Raw genomic sequence first — 21,371 nt, 5'->3', positions numbered from 1 at the left:
GTTTACAATGTTGAAAAGCTACAAAACGCATTATCTTAAGTGCACATTTTTGTTAACGTTTTCTAGTTTACTTGAGTTGATTGCACACTTTTTCGTAAAATTTTCTGAGTTTGAAATTTACCATGCTATCCCAAGCGTTGATTATAAATTGTAAAAATTTTACTTCAACTAATGTTCTGCCCTGTGCTTTATTTAATGTTTGTCCTTGGATGTCAGTAACTGAAGGTAACAAGGGTTTCTTGTTAATCCAAAACATATGCTTTATTTTAAAAAATACGCTAACCATAATTTTTAACCATGTGGAATTTTTGAATATTTTTTTTAATTTAATACAGTCGCATGCAGAAGTACATTGCGGCGAACACACTATTTCTACGTTCTACCTCATTTATATTATCGATCAATCATTAAAATTATCAACTAGAGACCCTTAAATCAAATATTCAATTAATTATACAACAACAACAACAACAACAACTACTACTACTACTACTACTACTACTACTACTACTACTACTACTACTACTACTACTACTACTACTACTATTACTACTACTACAACTATTGTTATTATTATTAATACTGAATCTACAGCAGAAGCTACAAATGTTACGACTACCACTGCTGCTGCTACTTCTACTACTCCTACTACTACATCATTTACTAAATTTTTTTGCTAAGTGAGTTGTAGGTATTAGAAATATTTTAAACTGAAAAAATAGTTGCAAGAATTAATTTATGACATGTTGGTGATTTATGAAAGTGGTAAATGACATTAAAATAGATCAAATTACTATTACATGCCTGCTGAATAAGTTTGATCGGCAAAACAGCTTAGAACATTCAGCGACTGTGAAAACTAGACAAGAATATTTTAGAGAAACTAACAGGCAAAAAGTATCAAATGCAACATCATTGTTACGTTTTTACAAGACTGTACGCGTTTTTGCATATCTCAAACTCAAAAAATTTAACCTGAAGGTGTATAATTAAGTAAATATTTCTTTTGAAATTTTAAACGTCTTTAATCACATGAATTTAACAAAAATGCAAAAACAAATGATAGACAGGCCACTAGACCAGCAATTTTGAATGCCTACTTGCAACGACGCATATAAACGGCATAATAACACAGGCACCCGTAAAAAATATATTTAAGTTGACACCGCAAACATTTTGCTATTTCTGAAAGCTCAGGGTTTAATTACAAATTGCCATTCATATTTTTTCCACTTTATAATTCGTAGTCAGTCCGCATTTAATGTTGGTTTAACGTTAACAAACAATTAATTTGTTATACTTGAATATTTTAAATTTAATTTCCGAAATGACAAAAACCGGCGTTAAGAAATGTTTCCAGATCATCACTACGATGTTGTTTTTGGTTTCCCTGGTTTGTTATTCTATCAGGAGCCAACGAGCAAATCAGGCGTTGTTCACCAGAGCAGAGGAGACCCTAGTGGGGTGCGGGGCCTAGAGCGAGTTAGGGGGTGCGGGGGCTAGTAGTACAAGTTGGGAGTGCGAAGCAAGCCATAACATACAAATGAGGAAAAAAATAATTTACATAAAATTAATGGGGTGTAACGAAATAAAAATAAATTATTTAATTTTATCAAAACAGGTTTATTTCTGGAAAATTGGTAATATACAAAGGTAGAAAAAATTTATTTAAAAGATTTGACTTGTTCAAATAAATTATATACATATATGAAATTTAGCTACATAATGTTCATGAGATAATCACAGCCGAAAACCCACTTTCCTTGCCTTTTTGTTGGCAAATTCTTGAATCAATTTTTTCTTCTATGGACAACATAGCTAAACCACAAAATCTTTCCTGATGCATTGTAAATCGGAGATAATTTTTTATCAATTTGAGTTTTGAAAAACTTTGCTCAGCTGTAGCTACAGTGACTAGTACTGTTAAGAGAATTCTGTAAGCTAAAGCAGCATTTGGGAAAAAATCTGCTAGATGTGCCAAAGATTCCAGACAACCTAAACCACTATTTGTTTCTTTAAGAATCAATTCTCTTAACACTTTCAGTTCGTCAAATAAATCCGAGCCATCCAAATCTCTAGAATCATCAACGTTTGTCAAAACCGATTCTAGACACATGCATTGTTTTTTCAAATTTTCTACAGTCATTTCACAAAGAAGTTGAATGTTAAACAAAAATACAAAGTTGGTAAAATATTCTCCTAGCTGATAGAAACATTTTTTTAGAGATTCTAAAGCTTCATCAACAATCTATAAAAAGTATTCCGTTTTGAAAGCGTTTTCAGGAGTGTTTTGGATTTCATCGTCTACAGATTCGTAGTCCGGCAGATTTTTTTATAATAATTCGCTTCTTTTTTAATATTGGTTCAATATTCATAATTGATGAAAATCCAGATTCTTTGTAATTGGTAAAAAACCCAATCAGCCCTTTAATTTGTTTTATGGCTTGGTCAAGCTGCATGTTTGAAACTTGAAAACATTTGCTGACAGTGTTGACCGCAAATAACACGTCATACCATACTACCATTGCAACCAGAAACTCAAAATTTTCTAATTCGTGGTTGGCAATGGATTCGGCTTCACTTTCCACCTCGGGGTCCTTTGCCGTTTCAAAAACTTTTATGGCGTCGCTAAACTCCAGTGTTTGATGGCGTACAGCTTCCATCGTTTCAATTTGACGCTCCCATCTGGTTTGTGATATTGGTTTTGGTGTTAAGTAGGGGACCATTTCTTTGAAAATCTTCCATCTATGAGTTCATCCAGAAAATACACAATATATTTGGTGCATCACGCCAAAAAATGTTATGACACGAGAGTTGCATTTTGCCATATCTCCCAAGACAAGATTAAGATTATGACAAGGGCAGTTGACAGTTATGACAGTTGCTAATAATTTTCTTTCTGACTTCTGATGCAATCAGTTCAATCAACTCATTCTGGACGTTGTATCCTAGGTAGTGATCCATAACATTTCCAGCATTTATTCTGCGGATATGTTTTTCCATTGTTGGATCAAACTTTGAAAACGTTTCCATCAACCCTAGAAAAGAGCTATTTTTAGGTTTTCCAATTTTTTTCAGATTTTCCTCGAAATGCTAGGTTGTTTTTTGCTAGGTATTCAACACCTGCCAAGATGCGCTGTAGAACAGCACGCCACTGTTGTTTCTCTTTTTCTATTCCGTCTAAGATTTTTTAATCTAAAGTGTTTCTGGTGGTAAGCCGCAGCTCCGCCTCTAACCAAAATTTTAGATTATTGACATGTTCTTTAGAAATTTTATGGGCTTTTAATAAATCTGCCATTTTATTCCAATTACGATGGCATTTCCTTGTAAGCTTACTTTCTTGTGTATGAGGACGCCCATATAACTTGCAATAGAAAGAAAAGACGGCGTCTTTAGTTTTGAAATACAATAACCATCTTCTGTCGACATATTCCTCATTGAGTAGTTTTCGAAAATAAAGATTTTTTGAAAAATGCCTCCTATCGGCATCTATTGGAAATTTATATTCATTTGATATCCTTACAGGACCTTTTTCTACTAACATATCTATCATGTTATTACTTAAAGAAGTCCAATGTCCTGGATCAAATATATCTTTTTTTACTGGTGGAACAATGCTAAATGCAGAATGTAAGGGTTCGTTCTTTAATTTCTATTATTATTTCAACCTCACAACAAAAACAAGTACGTTGCAACAATTTCTCTATTACAAAGTAAAAGAACTGTTTATAATGTCAGACAAGTAACAATACTTACAAACTGACGTTAAGAGTCAATACCTCCAATTAATTAATTAAACAACGTTATAAGTAAATATCGTAATATAATTAAATATATAAATCTCTATATTTCACAAATCACCAGTTCACGAATCTACCACTTCAACTTCCGAGACTCCACGATAATTCTAGCGACGACAACAATTCCTGAACTGAATTTCTGAGCCTGTTGACGGGACCTTCCCAGCGCTTTTATAGCCGTTTGGCCGCTATCACTCCCATGTTCAGAAATTGCGACAAGTTATTAATAACTCACGCAAACTGAGTTATTAATAATTATTTGTCCTTGAAGAGCAGTTCAATATTTTTTAACCAACCTTTTTTTAAACGTTTTTTACCTTGAAATCACCACGGCCACGAGATATTAATTCCTTGTTTACTGGTTATCCATTTAAATCGTATAGCGCTACACTGAACCCTGACAGCAGAAATCTCGTTTTAGATTTTTTCTCCATGACTATTCAACTTTTTTGCTTGCATTAACGAATAATTTTTTGTTAATGTCGCTTCCATTGATATCACAGTTTCTATCAATATCATTATCAATGCCTGCAGAACAGAATTTATGTCATTCATTTATTTGATTTTCCGAGAACCTTTCATCATCATCATCGTCGTCGTCTTCATCATCATCTCATCATCATCATCATCATCATCATGTTCTACAACAACACCATGCGAGCCTTTGTCTTTCTTTTCATTTTGATGCGATTCAAAATTCAATCCAATTTTCTTTTCGTTTTGAGTAGACGACGAAGGTGTTCAGAACTTAAAAAAACCACTTTGATTTTTCTCCAACTTTTCTCTTTTTTGTTTTTTTTTGTTTTTCAAAACCTGAATCATATTTTCTAAATGTGTCTCTTTTCCTGCTTGCATTGCTAGACATGTATGAATTTGTATGGGACAACAAAAGTCTAATCTACCTGTAAACAAAATTTTGAAAAGTAATGTGGAAAAACGTAAATAATTTAATGAATAAAAGTGCAAGGTAAAAATAAGAAACGCAGCACCCTAGTTTAAATTTTGATATTAAAAGTATATCTAGTTATAAAAGAAAAAACAAGCCCATTCACCCTTTTATCGAAATCACAAAATGTTTTTAATCAATACTGATAAAAAATAAAATTAAACAAGAGCTTCTAATATTTAAAAAAATGATATTTAAAATTTTAAAAAAGTTTAATAACAATAATTTTTAGCTAATATTAAGTAAAAGACTAGCCTGCTACAGAAAGTAAATATAATGGGCTTAAACGTATGTTATATATGCCCATATCAAAATAGCACTAAAAGACAACAAAAAACAAACAACAATGTCAATTTTATGATCATAGGGAAAATCTTTGTTGCCTTTGTTAATAATTGCCTTTGGAGGTTTTTATCGAATTTATTAATACAAATTTATCAAAAAAATTTGGATATTCAAAAAATAATTTTGAAAGCGCGGGGCCTCCAAAAGCGCGGGACCTGGAGCGGCCGTCTCGAGTCGCCCCCCTAAAGCCGCCTCCAACCAGAGCCTACAGTTATTTGGCGAGTTTTCAAAAACATGTGAAAGTTTGTTTCGATGACCACATGCCGATTCTTAAGAAACTGAAAAGTGACTCCGTTGCTGACTGCAAACAGAATTGTTTTGTGAGGTGTACGTAATATTTTAATTCATAAATGTAGTTGTGAAATTAAAACAAAGCAGAAACTAAAATGTACCAGCAGATAAATTAACATCTTTAATTATGATTCAAGTTTATATGTTATAAGAAAAAATTTGTATAAATTATAAAATATAATAATGTGAATGTGAATTTTGCAGCGCGACGGAAACCGTTCATTGCTTGTGCACCAACAAGCACCGCCGTCAGCCTGGCCGGGACTCGCTACCTCACGAATGCTTATCTCCGGGTCAGAAAACACGGGCTGGGCGGAAGAGCTTTTGCGCCCTGCTTGCCAGTCAATTAAACCTGCCCAACTAACCGCTGACAATTCTTTTTCTAACATGTTTTAGACTTTAGATATGACGAACAAAAACTGATTAAAATGAATGTATTGAAATAAACTAAAAAAAATTAATTTTTTAAACTTACTAATATACTCAATTACTCACGCAATACCATACCAACATACACACAAAAACTATTCACACAACATTCTACCAGCACGCACATATGACCGGTTTCATACAGCATACGTGCCAAGCACACCAGCATACGCACATGAGCCATTCATTTAAACTGCCCACCAAAAAAATTTACAAAATTATGACCTTTCAAAAAGTTCAAAAAAATATTTTATCCATTCTATTTTGCATTTAGATAGGTTGCTAATGCATCTAGCTATTTAAAATTGCTATTCTATTGAGCGAGTATTCGGTTTTGCACTTTAGGTAGGTTTCAGTGAACAAAAGCTTTTACAATGTTGCAAAGCAACAAGACGCATTATCTTAATTGCTCATTTTTGTTAAAGTTTCCGAGTTTACATGAGTTAATTGCACACATTCACGTAAATTATCTAGTTTGAAATTTACCATGCTATCTCAAGCGCAGATTTTAAATTGTTAAAATCATTTTCTGTCCTGTGAATTATATTTTGTTGGTCCTTGGATGTCAAAACATAATTATGTAGATACCGCAAACATTTATGTAGCTCAGGGTTTAATTACAAACTTCCATTCATACTTCTCTTAAAATATATGAGAATAATTTTTATAACATAAAAACTTGTTCATGTATTCCCATATATTACTTTCGACCAAACCTTTTTACCATTTTATAATTCGTAGTCAGTTTGCATTCAAAGTTGGTTTAATATAAACAAACAAATAATTTGATATATTTAAATATTTTAAAATTTAATCTCCGAAATGGCAAAAACATGCGTTAAGAAAAGATTCCAGATCTTCACTACGATGTTGTTCTTGGTTTCCCTGGTGTGTTATTCCATCAGGAGCCAACGAGCAAATCAGGCGTTGTTCACCAGAGCCTGCAGTTATTTCGCGAATTTTCGACAACATGTGAAAGTTTGTTTCGATGACTACATGCCGATTCTTAAGAAACTGAAAAGTGACTCCGTTGCCGACTGCATACAGAAGTGTTTTGTGAGTTGAACGTAATCTTTCGATTCATAAATGTAGTTATAAAATGAATTTTTTCTCGTTCAAAAAAAATGTTATTAAAATGTTTTCTTATGTAGAAAAGAGAATATACTTTTTGAAGTTTGGTTTCCAATGTTTGAAAACAAATTTAACTTACTAGATGTTGATATTTGCTGAAATAAATTTAACTTATTATCAATAGTTATTAAATATTTCGCTTGATTTAAAATTGTTGAACGTTCATTAGGTGGCCACCAGCATGAACTTAAGAGGCGTCAACTACCTGACATCAGTGCAATCTTGTTCATGTGTTCCAAAAATGAACGTTTTGTTGAACGTAACTCCCCAGCTGACTGGTGGATGTTTGGCTTTTGTGACCCACGGTTAGATGTTAATAATCCAATTAAATCGTTGTATGGTAAATGGAACCTTTTATTCCAAACATTTCAATAGATTGTCCGCCGGAATTTGACTACGTAGTGGAGAACAACAAGTGCTACAACTATCAACAACCCCAAAATACTTGGAACATCTCCAGGGATATTTGCAATTCTCTGCTCAACGCCCACCCCGTAGTTATTGATGACCCTTATGAAAATTCTGCCCTCTTATCGTATTTTAAAGAAAAATGTAATTTGTTTTTTGTATCAGAATTATGAAAAATTGTATTAACGATAATGAAAATATTTACAATTAATATGTTGAATAATATAATTGATTATTGAGCTTAAGTTTTGAAAAAATTATGAAATTAGCACTAACTACCGATAATTTACTTTCACAGGGTTTTCATACTCGTGGACAGCTGGCCTTCGAATGTTTGCCAATGGAACTTGGTTCTTCGGCTGGGAACCCTACCCAGGTGTGTTTTGCGTTGAGAAAAACATTTAAATATTATCAATTTAAGCTTTTTGTGAAGATGAAATTTATGAAATATTGGTCGACTTTTCACAGAATTCTTTTCACATGGACACAAATATTTTATTTGTAGTAATTAATTATTAGTTGTTAATTAAAAGATTCCATTCAACAAAAAACATAATTAAGTATTATCAATTCATATTTTCAGATAAAAATATTTATAGACTGGTTTTATTGAATAATTACCTAATCATTTGAATTTCGAATTTAAAATTTTTCAACTATTAACTTGAAACAAGGGAAAATGATTCCGATCAAGTACTATTTCTGGTATAATGATGGTTCATATTTAACATATCTTAATATGAACTGCATTCAATACGCTAGAAGAACTGATGGAATGTTTAATTTTCATTGCAATAGTAATGTCTCTGTTCTATGCGAGATTGATGTTGAGTGACACTGATTCACCTGACGAAATATTATCAAATCAAAAATATTTGGTGATAATTGCGAGAAATCCTAAAATAATGAAACAATTTTAAACTCTGTAGCTATTATACGTTAATGGATTTTTAATGGATTAATAATTCCTCTACTAATGTAAGATAATTTTTTATTTAATGTTATCACTGATGGCAACATTATGACATTTTTAATATCAATTCCTTTTATATGTAGATTGATAAACTTTGAATTTCACTTTTCAATAACTTTGCACAATTTCGAACCTTTTGACATCATTTTTTTCAGATATCTACTTAAATATAAAATCTGAGTTTGTATCCGTCATATAAACTGAAAAAACCATAGTTTTCTAAAAAAGTGAAACCTCAACCTAAGTACTTAAGAAAATTGATTACAATCAATCTTCACTGGCTTTAAAAGAAGAGACTTGGCAAAGGAAGGAGCTTTAAAACTGAAACACCCCACAGTTGATTTTTGTTATGGCTGAGATTAAATTTAACAAAGTGTCTATGTAAATTTGATGAATTATATTATATAATTGTAGCAGCTTCTTACAAAAAATTATGTAAAATTCGAATGAAAAATGCAAGTTTGAATATGGAAATCTTTGAAAATATGTAGAAGAAACTTTAAGAAATGTCGTCAAGAAAAAAATGTTAGCCTCTCCCACAAAATTTTCTGGCTTCGACAATGAGTGAGTGTAAAAAATTACACGAATGTAAATCTAAAAATTTTAATGTCATATGGTTGGCGTGTTTCCTCACGGTTTTCCAACAAGTGAAATTACTAAAAATGGTAAGCCAAGCGTTGACAATGAAATTTCATATGACTGGTGTTTGAGGTGTCCCTTTTCCTTGGGATTTGTACAACAGAGAAGATTCAAATATTTGGTTCATATCTTGGAAAGTTTTCATAAATTTAAAGTAGAATCTGCAATATTACACTTGAAAAAATTAATCCATTTTTTATTTCTCATATGTTTCGGTTTAATTTTCAAAGATAAGTTTTTTTTACTTCAGGACTGTTTTTTTTTGTATTTTGTCATTATAAAAATCAAAATGATAAAAAATATAACATATTTTATAAATACATGTGGATATAACAGAAAGTACTTTAGTCTATTCGTCTCAAATCGAAGTTGATAAATTTTTTATCTGGGCGTTCATGATTATTTAAATTAAAAAAACTCTAGACATCACGTTGAATTAAAATAATTTATTTTGTTTACAAGTACCCTGCTTTAAAATTTAAAACTAAAAAAATGAATTTTTATTAAATGTCAAAATTTTTTCACTCATCAAATTCTTGAATAGATTGAACAGTTTCAGTCTGATCGTCGACATGCAGGTTCTTGAATATTTCTCAGTTGAAACTAATATTTGTACTGTAAAAATTAGAAAAAATTAGAAAATACAAATTAGAAAAAACAAAATATATTATTATTATTACAAATCCATTTATACAGCGCCAATTACAAAAAGTTGAACAAAAACAGCAATGAATCAAAAACATTGTTCCGCAAAAAGAAGTTAGTCTTTAACTACTTTTTAGACAAAATCTAAGATAGATCTTGCCCTTATAAAAAAACCGGTAAACTGTTCCAAACCACAGGTCCAGCAACAGCAATACTTTGTGATCCTATCAGCAAATTTGTTGCTGGTACAACCAGGAATTCATATCATCTGATCTTAAGTGAGAACCCGACACAGAATTTGTTTTGATGAACTTGCATGCCAAATACTATGGTGCCTAGCTATGTAATGACCGAAACATTAACACAGCAATTCCGAATATTAACCTCTTCTCAATATTTATCCAATGTATCTCATTTAAGATTGGAATCCCATGATCAATCTTCAGATATTTTGTGAAAAGTTTTACAGCTCAATTTTGAATTGACTAAGTGCAGCTATTGACTTGTCGGGTAATTTAAAGTACAAACTGCTAGATGTAACAAAAGCATGTACCAAAGTTTCCATGGCAGATCTGTTCAAACAGAGTCGAATCCTGTATAATCTTCTGAAATGTATCATACTTGCGATTTATAGCGATTCAAAATGATCTTTTATAGAGAGCCTGCTATCCAACCAAACACCCAAATTTTGGGCTGTAGAAACAAATGACACCAAAACGTCACCCACCTCAACCGAGTTATTATCAAGCTTCGACAACTGCTACCATGTATCAACAGGATGCATCTGAGTTTCACCCCGATTTAACCTCAAGGAATTGCTCAACATCCAACGTTCAATCTCCTTCAAACATCTGACATGTCTAGTCTATCAATGACAGGCTGAAATGTCTCCGAATAACTTGTAAAATTATCTCTATATCATCTGCGTACGTGTTATTTAACAGATAATACTATAGATATTGTTATATTATATCCATGGGCCAGGTCTTCCTTTGTTTTACACATCACATGCAAGCGATGTATATGATGTGTGTACTTAATCATATTTGCATGAGCTGTGAATATTTTCATTTTTAAAAATACCTCATAATTATTATTACATACTATAATATTATTCAATTCCGTGAATGATTTATAAGAATAAAATTGAAAATAATATCAATTTGTTGTATCAATTTTTTTATAACACAATTTCTAAAATAAAGTGTATATTAGTTATGAAAGATTTATCTGTTGTGAAAAATGTAATGATTGAATTCAACGCACCACGTAGCCATCGCATACAACGTAATCGACGTCGTTAAGCATCGTTCGCACGCATAATTTAGGACATTTTTTGAATTTGTAAATTTTATTTTTTTACAATTTGTGAAAACTTCATAAAATTAAGTTTAAAATAAAATTACACTCTATTATTTGAATCAGAAAGTTGTATTTGGATTCGTTTACCCAGAGAAGATATGTGGAAAGTGGTATAGCGTGCACACTCATTATTTATTACCTATCATTGTCAACATCGTCGTCTTCATAATTATTCAAATAATTATCGCCATCATCTTCATCATCATCTTCAAAAATATTTTTAGCACAATCATAGTTCTAATTATCTATATTTTAATAATCGCACATCAAACTCAATGCAAATAATAAATATTTATGATCGTAAATAGATTAAAAACATCTGTTTCAAACTAATAAACTAGTTCAGGTTTATTTAATTTTAAAAAAATAAAAAAGATCGTTAATAAGCATAATGTTTTTTGTCGATGTTTTTTAAAGTTAATATTTGAGAAGCAAATTATGTGCAATTAACATTTTTATAATTTGCAATGTTATGGGGATTTATAAAATTAAAAACTAAACAAGCTATTACATAAAATTAAAAATAAGAATATGTGGTACATTAGTTAATAAAATCACACTGATTTTTTTTATTCGAGATGAATCACAATAAAAATAGAAGTAAAATCCATTAATAACAAAAGGTGAAAAAATTTGATAACACAGACAAAATTAACAATAATAATTCAAAAATAAACTTTGTTAATCAGAAATTGACAGACGCTTTCATTCGTAGCAGAACCATTTCTACTGCGTTCAAAAGCTTTTTCTCAGTGAAACTCACAAAAAGTTGTGATTAATAGCCAGAAAAGAATATAAAAAGTTACAAAGATTGGAAAATGTAAAAACAAACTATAAATTATGTTAATAAGATAATCTTTTATATGCAAGTTTAAATAAATTTAAACAATTCATTGCACTGTCATGAAAAAAAATGTACAAATCCAGTAGATTACGTTGGTGAAATTTTGTAGAAGAACGAACGTAGTTTGAATTGAGAAAATTTTGCTGAATTGTTTTTATTGCTAATAATAAAATGATTTTAAGATGACGACGATAATGGGGATGAGAATGATGAACTTTGAAATGATGAATTTATTATTACAGAGAGGATTTTGAAATAAAATGATATGATTATGTTGGTGCTGGAAACCATGTTGAAATAGATGACAAGCATGAGAATTTTGAATTTTTTCTGTTTCATCTTCATCATCATTATTGTCATCTTTGTGAACATTTTATCATTCTCATCATTTCCACATAATCATCATCGTCGTCGTCATCTTCATCTTCAAAATAAATGTTAACATACTCAGATCTCTCGTCTTAAATATTTCAATTGCACGTTCAAATTGATATAATTAATCTATATTTTCAATAATAAATAATTCTAAAACGTCGATTTCCAATTTTTAAACTTTCAAATTAAAATTTTTTTATTTAAAAAACTCAAATGACCTTTATTAAACTACATTTGAGTTTGAAGTAAGATCATGGTGTGATGATATATTAATTTTTTATTTTTTCACTAAAAACTTTAAACAATCATATTTTATAAAAACAGCAGAAAACACTCTCTTCTGAATTCATTCGACATTTTTTTTTAAATCTTTCAACGAATGTACTTTTTGAAATGTAAATTTCGCCTTTTCAACAGGAAACTAACGCAATGTTCTATATTAACGTAAATTTCTACAGACAGTGTTTGTTATATTGTATAATTTTCATTCTCTATTGTTTATTCTTGCTATATTGGCAAGGGTCAATTGCCTGCTTTAATAATAAAAAAATGTTGTCCATCGAACTAGATTATTCACATATAATATGTTAAAATGTATATGTATCAGCATCTGCCTATTACCATGATTTACTAAAATAGCAATTATAAAAAAAGGTTAATGCATTTCATAATCAATATTAATAATACAACGCACTTATTTAAAAATTATTTGTAAATTTTTTAATTCGACTATGTATTGTAAGCTATCTATAGGTATATCTATAAGCTAAAATCTTATTTAAGATGAGTGATGTTTCTATCTCGCTACTGCTGCCTTGTCGCAAAATAAACTTGATCGTCATCCTCAACTTGTGACAAGTTGGTCAAATTTGTTACCGTAATCTTAGTAAGTCCTTATTTCAATTAATGTTAGTTTTTGCTATTGGTGCAAATTTTATTTATTTTTTGCACTATTTGTCTTAAATACAGTTTTAGTTAATCTCTGTTAAATTATTACGCTTCAAGTTAATTTCTATTATTTTGGTTTATTAATTTACTATTTTTAACTTTTTAACATTTAGTTAAAAATTAATAATACTATTTTTTAATAGAACAATAAGTTTCTCTAGTTTTGAAAGTTATATCCATTTTTTAGATTTTTATAAATTAAAAATTAATTCGATGAAAAACAGACCGGCGGAACAGAACGCTTCTAGAATGTTCATCCTCACCATAGCTTTCCTGCTTCTATTGGTAGTGGACAATTCAGATCAAAGTTTGATTTGAATATTTTTTTTTAGAATTATAATTATTATTGTATATAGATTGTGATATTTGAGCCAGGTTAACGAGTTTAAACAGATTTAATGACTGCTTAACAAGTAACAGAAAAAGGAACAAAACAGCAATCAGTATTTGTAGCAAGGAATTGCAGAAACATATCTCAGTATTTAGTCCATTTCTAATAAGCAAACAATTAAATTTAAAAAAATTGATATAATATAAAGCCATATTAAATATAAAATTGTTTATCAGGAATTTGTCGTTGGATTGCTTACCAAAAAAAGTTCAGACAAGGTGGAATGGAAGTACCGCGCATTCGCTCGTTGGACGGTTGTAAAGATGCATGCTTGGCATCTACAACATGTAAGGCTATAGCATGGGGCGATCCGATGCACACTCCGCGTCCGAGGTGTCTCATATTCAGAACTAGTGCACTCCCAAACGAAAGACATGATGGGTATACGTATTACCGCTGCTGAGTCTGAAATTATAAACAGATGAACATGTATACGATCAAACTTTTGATGAGAAACTTAAATATCTGTTTAACTTCATTGATCTGCTTATAAATTATGTAATAAATGGTTGATCTGTTTTTCATGTTTTCAATCGAAATCGACTACAAAAAATTAGAAAATTTAAAAATTAGGAAAACATCTTTTAACATTTTCACAGGTTTTCTACATTATTTGATAAAAATATCATAAAAAAGTTAGTTTTCTAACATTTATTCTTTTCATGATTCCTATCGGTAGGAGAGTGGTAAACATTTAAGAGTTTATTAATTTATTAAACCATAATTTATTAAAATTTTTCACTTGAAAATTTTTAGAAAAAATAATAAGAATCCCAATGCAAATTTAAAGTATACCATGATAAAATTGCCATTGCCATTAATATTTGAACTGTTTGTAGATAACAACAAGTGAATCAATTACATTATAACGAAAAATATAACCATCGAAATTCCTTATCAAGCAGCATTTCATGGTAAGATCTGTTTTGGGTTTTTGTAAAATACTCGTGAGTGCTTAATAAAATTTTCTGTCGTTTATTTAATTTAGATAGGGCGTTGGTTTCTTCTAGTGCCATCGAATTTATCTTACTGATTTAAAAAAATGCTCACTGATTATTACATGATTCAAAATTTTGATAATTTATTTGTTCTTGACAGTAAGATTTTACGTTACGTACGTTGTATACTTGTACTTAAGTATGTGAAAAAATTGTACTTACGTACTTGAACTTTTTTCAGTACTTTTAAATAATACATTTTTCTTATTTTTATTGACTAAAATAATTGATCAGGTTCTGAGTTTTATCAGAATCTTAGACATCGCTCGGAACCATTTTAATTTTTAATTACCATGCTATCATTTTTTTATCCATGCTCATTAGTTTCCGTTTTTCGTTTACATTCTGAATTCTGATAAAGATGGCGCGTGATGTAGAAAACTTGAGGATTTTGCCTTTAGTTGTTAGGAATTAGTTTTTCGAAGTCGTTGAAGATAATTGTGACGTTATTGTTGCAGCTTGTAGTTTGTGCAAGCCAAAGAGACAACTTATTCGTGGAAAGCGCCATCTAATTTTAACAAACACGTGAAGGTTTTGTTGAGGGAATGTTCGATTTAATATTATTTAATATATTATAAGAGGCGGAGCCATTCAAATGGAAAAATGTTTGTTTATTGAGTTGAGTTTGATTTTTCCACTCTTCTTTGAAGATGTGGTTGTTGGTACCGATATCGCTGGGGTTGAACTTGTTTCTCTAATGATGTTGCTTTTGGCGCTGATAATGTGGTTGATGGTTCTGCTGTGACTGACATTTATCTTGTTTCTTGAGATGTTGATGGTGTTGTTGGCGATCACGTTGTTGCTGAAAACGCAGTTGCCGTTTTGGTTGTTGGTTCAAATTTTGTTCTGGCCTCTCATGCAACCATTTGTCCAGCTGTAAACAATTTTTAGAATGAGATGTGTGTGAGGAGGATAAACTATGCTCAGCTTTTTTCTTTCTGTGATGATCTTGATGCTGCTGCTGTTGAACAGGAGAAGGAAGAGAGAGAACTAGAAGGAGAGAATCGTTCATGTGTGAATTTGCTGATGGGATGGTAGTATTCTGCTCAGCATTTTGCTGTTGTGATTGTTGGATGTCATTTTTTATCTTCGTTCTTGCTCAGGACAACTTTTATTTTATTGGATTCTTCTGGTGGCTGCCTCTCTTCAATTTTGTTTACATTTATCAGATTCAAATTTATTTTAAGATTCTTTTTCTTGGAATTGCTCTGGTTTGGTTTGTTTGAACGTTAATAATAACTCTGCTTTTAGAGCGTCGTAATCTGTTCCCCTTTGCACTTTTAACGACAAATTTGAGACTATCCAACGGCAGGGAAATTATTACGTGATAGAATCTTGTTGTTTTACACATCACGTTTCGCAATTGAAATTGCATTTCGGAATTCTCGAACCAATCTGTTGACGCTGTTTTCTTGAAAAGAGGTAATATGGCGATCGGGTCAACATTTGGTTGGAACATTTTGTTTTCGTTTTTATCTAACCACGTGGATCTTCGTATTTCTTTTAACGTCGGATTTTCGTTGTTCAAATCATGTCGGAATTAACCAATTTGTTGAAGGAATGTTCGATTTAATATTATTTCGCTTTTGTTGTCGGATTATAAATCGGACAAATTAAAACAAATAATGTTATTTTATTAACCAAACAATCCTAACGATCTCGTACTAACGTAAAAAGGGAAGATGAAAAGTAAAGCAAAGAATAGTAGTAATAATAAATTAAATTAAAACATAGATATTAATATTAATAATAAAACTAATTAAAATTGTTAAATGTTTAAAATAACTGCATATATCTAATTCCCTACAGTATGTTGTTAAAGTTAATCTTATTCTTATTTTAAATGTTAATCATATCGACTAATCGCTATAATTTTATTAATGTTATTTTTGAATGAAATCTATAATACCTTTTGTTTTTTTTTTATTTTTATGTACAGAAGATTCATGGAGAGAAACATCTCAAAATGATGAATGAAAATAAAAATAAATTGAAGATTGTGAAGCGAGGTGCAAATGAAGATGGCACAATCTCAACTGCAATATCTTAATGACTCTTCACATGATATGGAGCAACTAAAGAGGTAAGTGCGGTTAATTTATCAACTAATCTCAATGTAATGTATTAGCAGTAATAAAAGCAGTTTAGTTAAATATATATATATATATATATATATATATATATATATATATATATATATATATATATATATATATATATATATATATATATATATATATATTACATTTCAATTTTGAATTAGTGAATAAAACTTGTGCCTTTATTATATTCCACATAACAATAGTTAAAAACTTTAATTAGCGTTATTCGGGTATCCAAGTGTTGCGAGATTATTTCTAAAATAAAACACGAGTGTGCCATCATTGGCTCCCGTTGAACGTTTGTTCAGTCAAGCTGAACTGATTCTCACACCAAAAAGAAATAGACTGTGTGATGATTCATTTGAGACTCTGTTGTTGCTAAAAAAAACAAACTGAACTGTGTGTGACTGTTAACAAATAAACCTTTTGAAAATAAAGTGTCTGAATTGTATCTCAAATAAATAAATAACATTTTGATTTAATTTTGACATGTACTTAGTTCTTGTACTTAATTGTCTACAGTACTTAATACTTATACATTTTTTACTGAGTACTTGATACTTATACTTAGGTACATTTTTTGAGTACTTACGTCTACACTGTGCCAAACACACTTTAGAGTGAAAATCAAATTTTTAAATAATTTTTCAATAAATTGAAAATCTTGCTCAATTTTTTTTCAATTTTCTGACAATATTTCCACATTGTTATTTTTTAAATTACGCACATTTCAGAATAAAACAGATTCAACAAAAACACGGAAAATTGGTTTGAAACATTTGAAAATTATCAAAAATATATTTAAATGATCTTATGCCGTTGTTAAGACTATTTGACATCTTTTTTCATCATCAAACATTGGTACTTGTGGACTGCTCCATCTGTTTCTCTTTATTCTTTATCCCTGCTGCATATTAAAAACCTCCCGTTAATAATTAATTATAGAATCATTAGCTTAGACAAAATATTTTTATTCAGAAAAATTTTTTTTGAGTACTAAACAAATTTTCAATTTTAAATAATCAATTTTCGTTGAATTTTAAAAATTGTAACTACCGTAGTTAAAAATATAAAGAATTAATATATGACTTCCATCAAATTCTAACGAATACAGTTGTTACTTTTTTTTGTTTTCGACCAAACTATCAATCCAAATATGACGGGCAGGACGAAAATGAAGGGCACTGAAGAAAATGTCAGGACGTTCGCCAAACCACTGTTCAAAATGTCACTGACTAATGATGATTCTGGAAAAAATGTTTAAATTTTTTCCGGTTTAATGTCACAAAATAAACAAAAATCCCAGTTTATCTGTTAACTGAATTAATGGTGTCGTCGTACTGGACATTCAAGTTTGTAATTGCATAAATCTTAAGTGACGCACTGAAGCACACTTCATCTGACAAAAACATCCCATCCTTGCACGAGCACTGATCAGACAGGTAGCCATTGATTTCATGAGTTTTGCAGGCAAGTTTGGATCCGCAAGCTCCGTTGGCTACACGACAATCTAATGTGTTGATTTTTTTTTTATTGAATTAAACTACTTATATCATATTACACTAAATTAAGAGCTAAAATAAAAAAATTTTGATTCAAACATCCATTTGAATGTTTTTACTTGGAAAATAAATAAAAAATTGCCTCTGATGTCACATAATTTCCCTCTCCATCCGGGCTCACACACGCCCGCCAAGCAGTATGGCTTTTTCCATTCAACTTTGTCGTTCATGCAGAGGTAGTGAAACTTGTAACCGTCTATAAAATCTAGTCTTGCTATGACTATGGGTGGGTTGGTTTGAGAGAGTACATTGAAAACTAAAATTGATGTACCACTGCAAAATTTGATTTTGAATTATATTTGTTTTAATAATTCTAGAAACCAGAGTATTATAAGGCTCTTTATTATTCAAAATATTTAAGAACACATACATTAAAAATGTTTTTTAAATTAAAATCTTTACAATAATTAATATAGTAAAATTCACACCTTCGTAAAAAAATTTAATGTGTGCTTAATTTATAAGGAAAGCAATCTCTCTACAACCTCTGTACACCTGCACGTATTTCAAGGATTTATCAAAACAGTCCTGCCTGGGTTTCTGCGAGTAAGTGACCACATAATTCAAACAGAAGCACGAACCACCCTGGAATGGATTCAATGAAAAAATCAAATAAATTTAAAATAGTAACCATTTTGCGATTGAAACAATTTGAAATAACGTTCCACAATTTTTAAAATTGCGACAACTGTTACAATGGACAGTGATGGGCATAGTTTAAACTAATATAAATAGTTGCAAACTATAAGTTAAACTATTTTTCAGTTTTGTGCATAATTTAACTAAAAAAAGTTTAGTTAAAATGATAGTTTAACTAAAATATTTCAGCCAACAGCTATATAGTTTAACCCTCAATGGGTCCATGCTAAATGGTTACGTTCCCGGACCTTGGGGTGCAATTTGCACCCCAGTCAATAATCGTATGTAAAACAATTGTAACATGCTCAAATTATTTTTTTAATAAAGATAAAATACGTTTTATAATTAAAATATGCATATTATATTCTCTCAAACAATCCACTAAAATGATGGTAGTAGGGGGAAACTCCCACAAACTTCATACAAATGAAATTTTAATTATAATGTCATTTTAAATTGTTAAAAATCAAATGCAAATGATGTTCTTTTTTCAAATTTAAGTCATAAACAATTTAAAAGATTCTTATGAATTTCTTGACTTTCTGAGCCGAACGGAATTGTCCAAATGTTTTCTAATTAGTGTTTCAACAAGAGAATTCTCGAGACTTATGATGAATTGGCGACGACGTATAGCCAATTATTCCAATCATGGTTGTTGCACATCCAGATCACGAAACTAGCAATGGTAGCTGTGTCAAGCATGTTAAAAAACCAAACGGTCCAGTCAAACTCTTTCCAGCGCTTTTGTAAGTAGAGTTCCATTTGGCATACCATCGTTCTGCTTCTATGTTTGTTTTTCTGATGACTGCAGACTGAATATCTTGAGTTAAATACAATTGAAACACTTTTTTTATTGAATTTTTACGTCTATCAAAAGTGACGCTGGGTTGTTGCCTGCCTGTTCTATCCACAATTGTATTAAAACTAACAACTGACTGACCTACAGCTGTTGGTTGAGCTGAATCGGATCTACCGTGCGCGTCCTTTCCACGACATAATCTACCTCTACCTCCTCTTTCTCCACTTGCAGTACCTTTACCTCTTTTAGTCACTGTTGTGGAAGGTTAATGTACCTGCTCTTCATCAGATGTAGTGGCATCTTTCGATTCATCAGATTCCTCAGACACGTGATTTTCAGTATCAAAATCAGCACTTTAACCTAGCAAATAATCTCTATCTTTACTATTGGCATCATTTTCAGTAACATTGTCTTTATCACTTTCTGTATTTTCCTGCATAATCAGTCTAAGAGCTTCAGCTGTTGAATAACTAGCCATGTCACGTAGTGTTAGATGAAATGCAAATAAAACAAAATGACTGGCATTCAAAAAAAGGTGCAACTGATAGCCAAATGTTACTAAAATATTATTTCATCATAATTGACAAAATTTATTAGCAATAATAAATTTTTTTTATTATATTGAAATGTTAAGTAACGTTTATTAAGGATGCGAAATGCACCCCAAATAAAAATATTTCGGTAAAAATCAGCGTAAAAATCTTTTCATAATTTAAGGCATGAAATGATAGAAAAATGATATCTTAACAATTTCCTAGAGCATGATTGCTGTAGTAATGTATTAACAATAGAAATTGCCTTGGGGTGCAGATTGCACCCCACAGACCCATTGAGGGTTAAATAAAATATTTTAATTAACTTATATTTTTTCGCCAAATCAGGTCGTAACTTAAATTTTCCATATTTTTACTGCCAAGAACATTTAATGTTTTTGGTTTTATTCATGTTCCTAATTGTTTGATTTCCTGTCCTTTTTGTATAATACGATGACACGATTGGTTAGTGTTTTTCAACCTTTTTCATTCTATAATGGTTGCGTTGTTTAATTCAAAAAATGTTTTTATTTTAAATGACGTTATAAAGTGCTCGCAAGAAAAGTCTGATATTGGCACACCTATTGCTTTACGTTGTTAACATTACGATTTTCATCATTTTTAATTTTAAAATATAAAACATTCAATTTTTTGCCCACACTCTTTGATTTGTAGTAAAATTTGTTATTTATATTATTTACTGCATGATTGCTTCTAAATTTAAAAAAATGTCATGACTGATTTTATTAGTAATAAATATCAATCCCAACAGAAATGAACAGCCTCTTAATTAAAAGTTGTTACCAGGACGCACAGCTGAAGAGTAGAGGCGGACAAAATATTAGTGAGTTGTGCCGTTTTTGCCTTCCTAAGCACCGCCGAGTTTGTGGCAATGTAAACTCGACCTCAAATTTTCTTAAATAAATCATATAAAGGTGAACAAGTTTTGATTTAGTGTAACAAAATTTTAATTGGAAAATGATCGTTAAGAATATCAAAAAGGGGTAAGTAATTCCAGCACCATTGTCATGTCTAATTTTTCACTAAATACACAGAAGTAGACAAACAATGTGGAAAAAAACCAATTTTATTCAAAGGACAGACGATTGAAATTTAACATTCATTTTTTAGGAACATCATGACAGCGGTACCAAAAGTACAAAGCAACTAAGAACACAACATCATCGATCAAAAAGCGAAAGCTGAGCAAC

General features: G+C 30.6%; 3 protein-coding genes across 3 annotated transcripts; 2 read left to right on the top strand and 1 right to left on the bottom strand.

Annotated features, from left to right (window-relative positions):
- Positions 1 to 6,633: 6,633 nt before the first annotated feature.
- HELRODRAFT_178516 (hypothetical protein) lies at positions 6,634 to 8,522 on the top strand (the record flags this gene model as incomplete). The annotated part of the gene is made up of 5 exons (XM_009026603.1): positions 6,634 to 6,867; positions 7,112 to 7,247; positions 7,318 to 7,494; positions 7,649 to 7,726; positions 8,479 to 8,522. 5 exons carry the CDS (start codon positions 6,634 to 6,636, stop codon positions 8,520 to 8,522), a joined length of 669 nt encoding a protein of 222 aa, XP_009024851.1.
- A 3,879-nt stretch (positions 8,523 to 12,401) lies between these two features.
- Positions 12,402 to 13,930, top strand: HELRODRAFT_178515 (hypothetical protein; the record flags this gene model as incomplete). The annotated part of the gene is made up of 3 exons (XM_009026602.1): positions 12,402 to 12,433; positions 13,361 to 13,443; positions 13,704 to 13,930. 3 exons carry the CDS (start codon positions 12,402 to 12,404, stop codon positions 13,928 to 13,930), a joined length of 342 nt encoding a protein of 113 aa, XP_009024850.1.
- Positions 13,931 to 17,392: 3,462 nt separating this feature from the next.
- Positions 17,393 to 20,105, bottom strand: HELRODRAFT_193356 (hypothetical protein; the record flags this gene model as incomplete). Its single annotated transcript, XM_009026601.1, has 7 exons — positions 17,393 to 17,534; positions 17,749 to 17,874; positions 18,012 to 18,137; positions 18,272 to 18,409; positions 18,675 to 18,774; positions 19,758 to 19,879; positions 19,988 to 20,105. 7 exons carry the CDS (start codon positions 20,103 to 20,105, stop codon positions 17,479 to 17,481), a joined length of 786 nt encoding a protein of 261 aa, XP_009024849.1. The 3' UTR covers positions 17,393 to 17,478.
- Between the last annotated feature and the right edge of the window lie 1,266 nt (positions 20,106 to 21,371).

The sequence above is a fragment of the Helobdella robusta genome (genome assembly GCF_000326865.2).
Source record: "Helobdella robusta unplaced genomic scaffold HELROscaffold_48, whole genome shotgun sequence".
Lineage (NCBI taxonomy): Eukaryota > Metazoa > Annelida > Clitellata > Rhynchobdellida > Glossiphoniidae > Helobdella > Helobdella robusta.
This window is presented reverse-complemented; position numbering and strand designations above follow the sequence as displayed.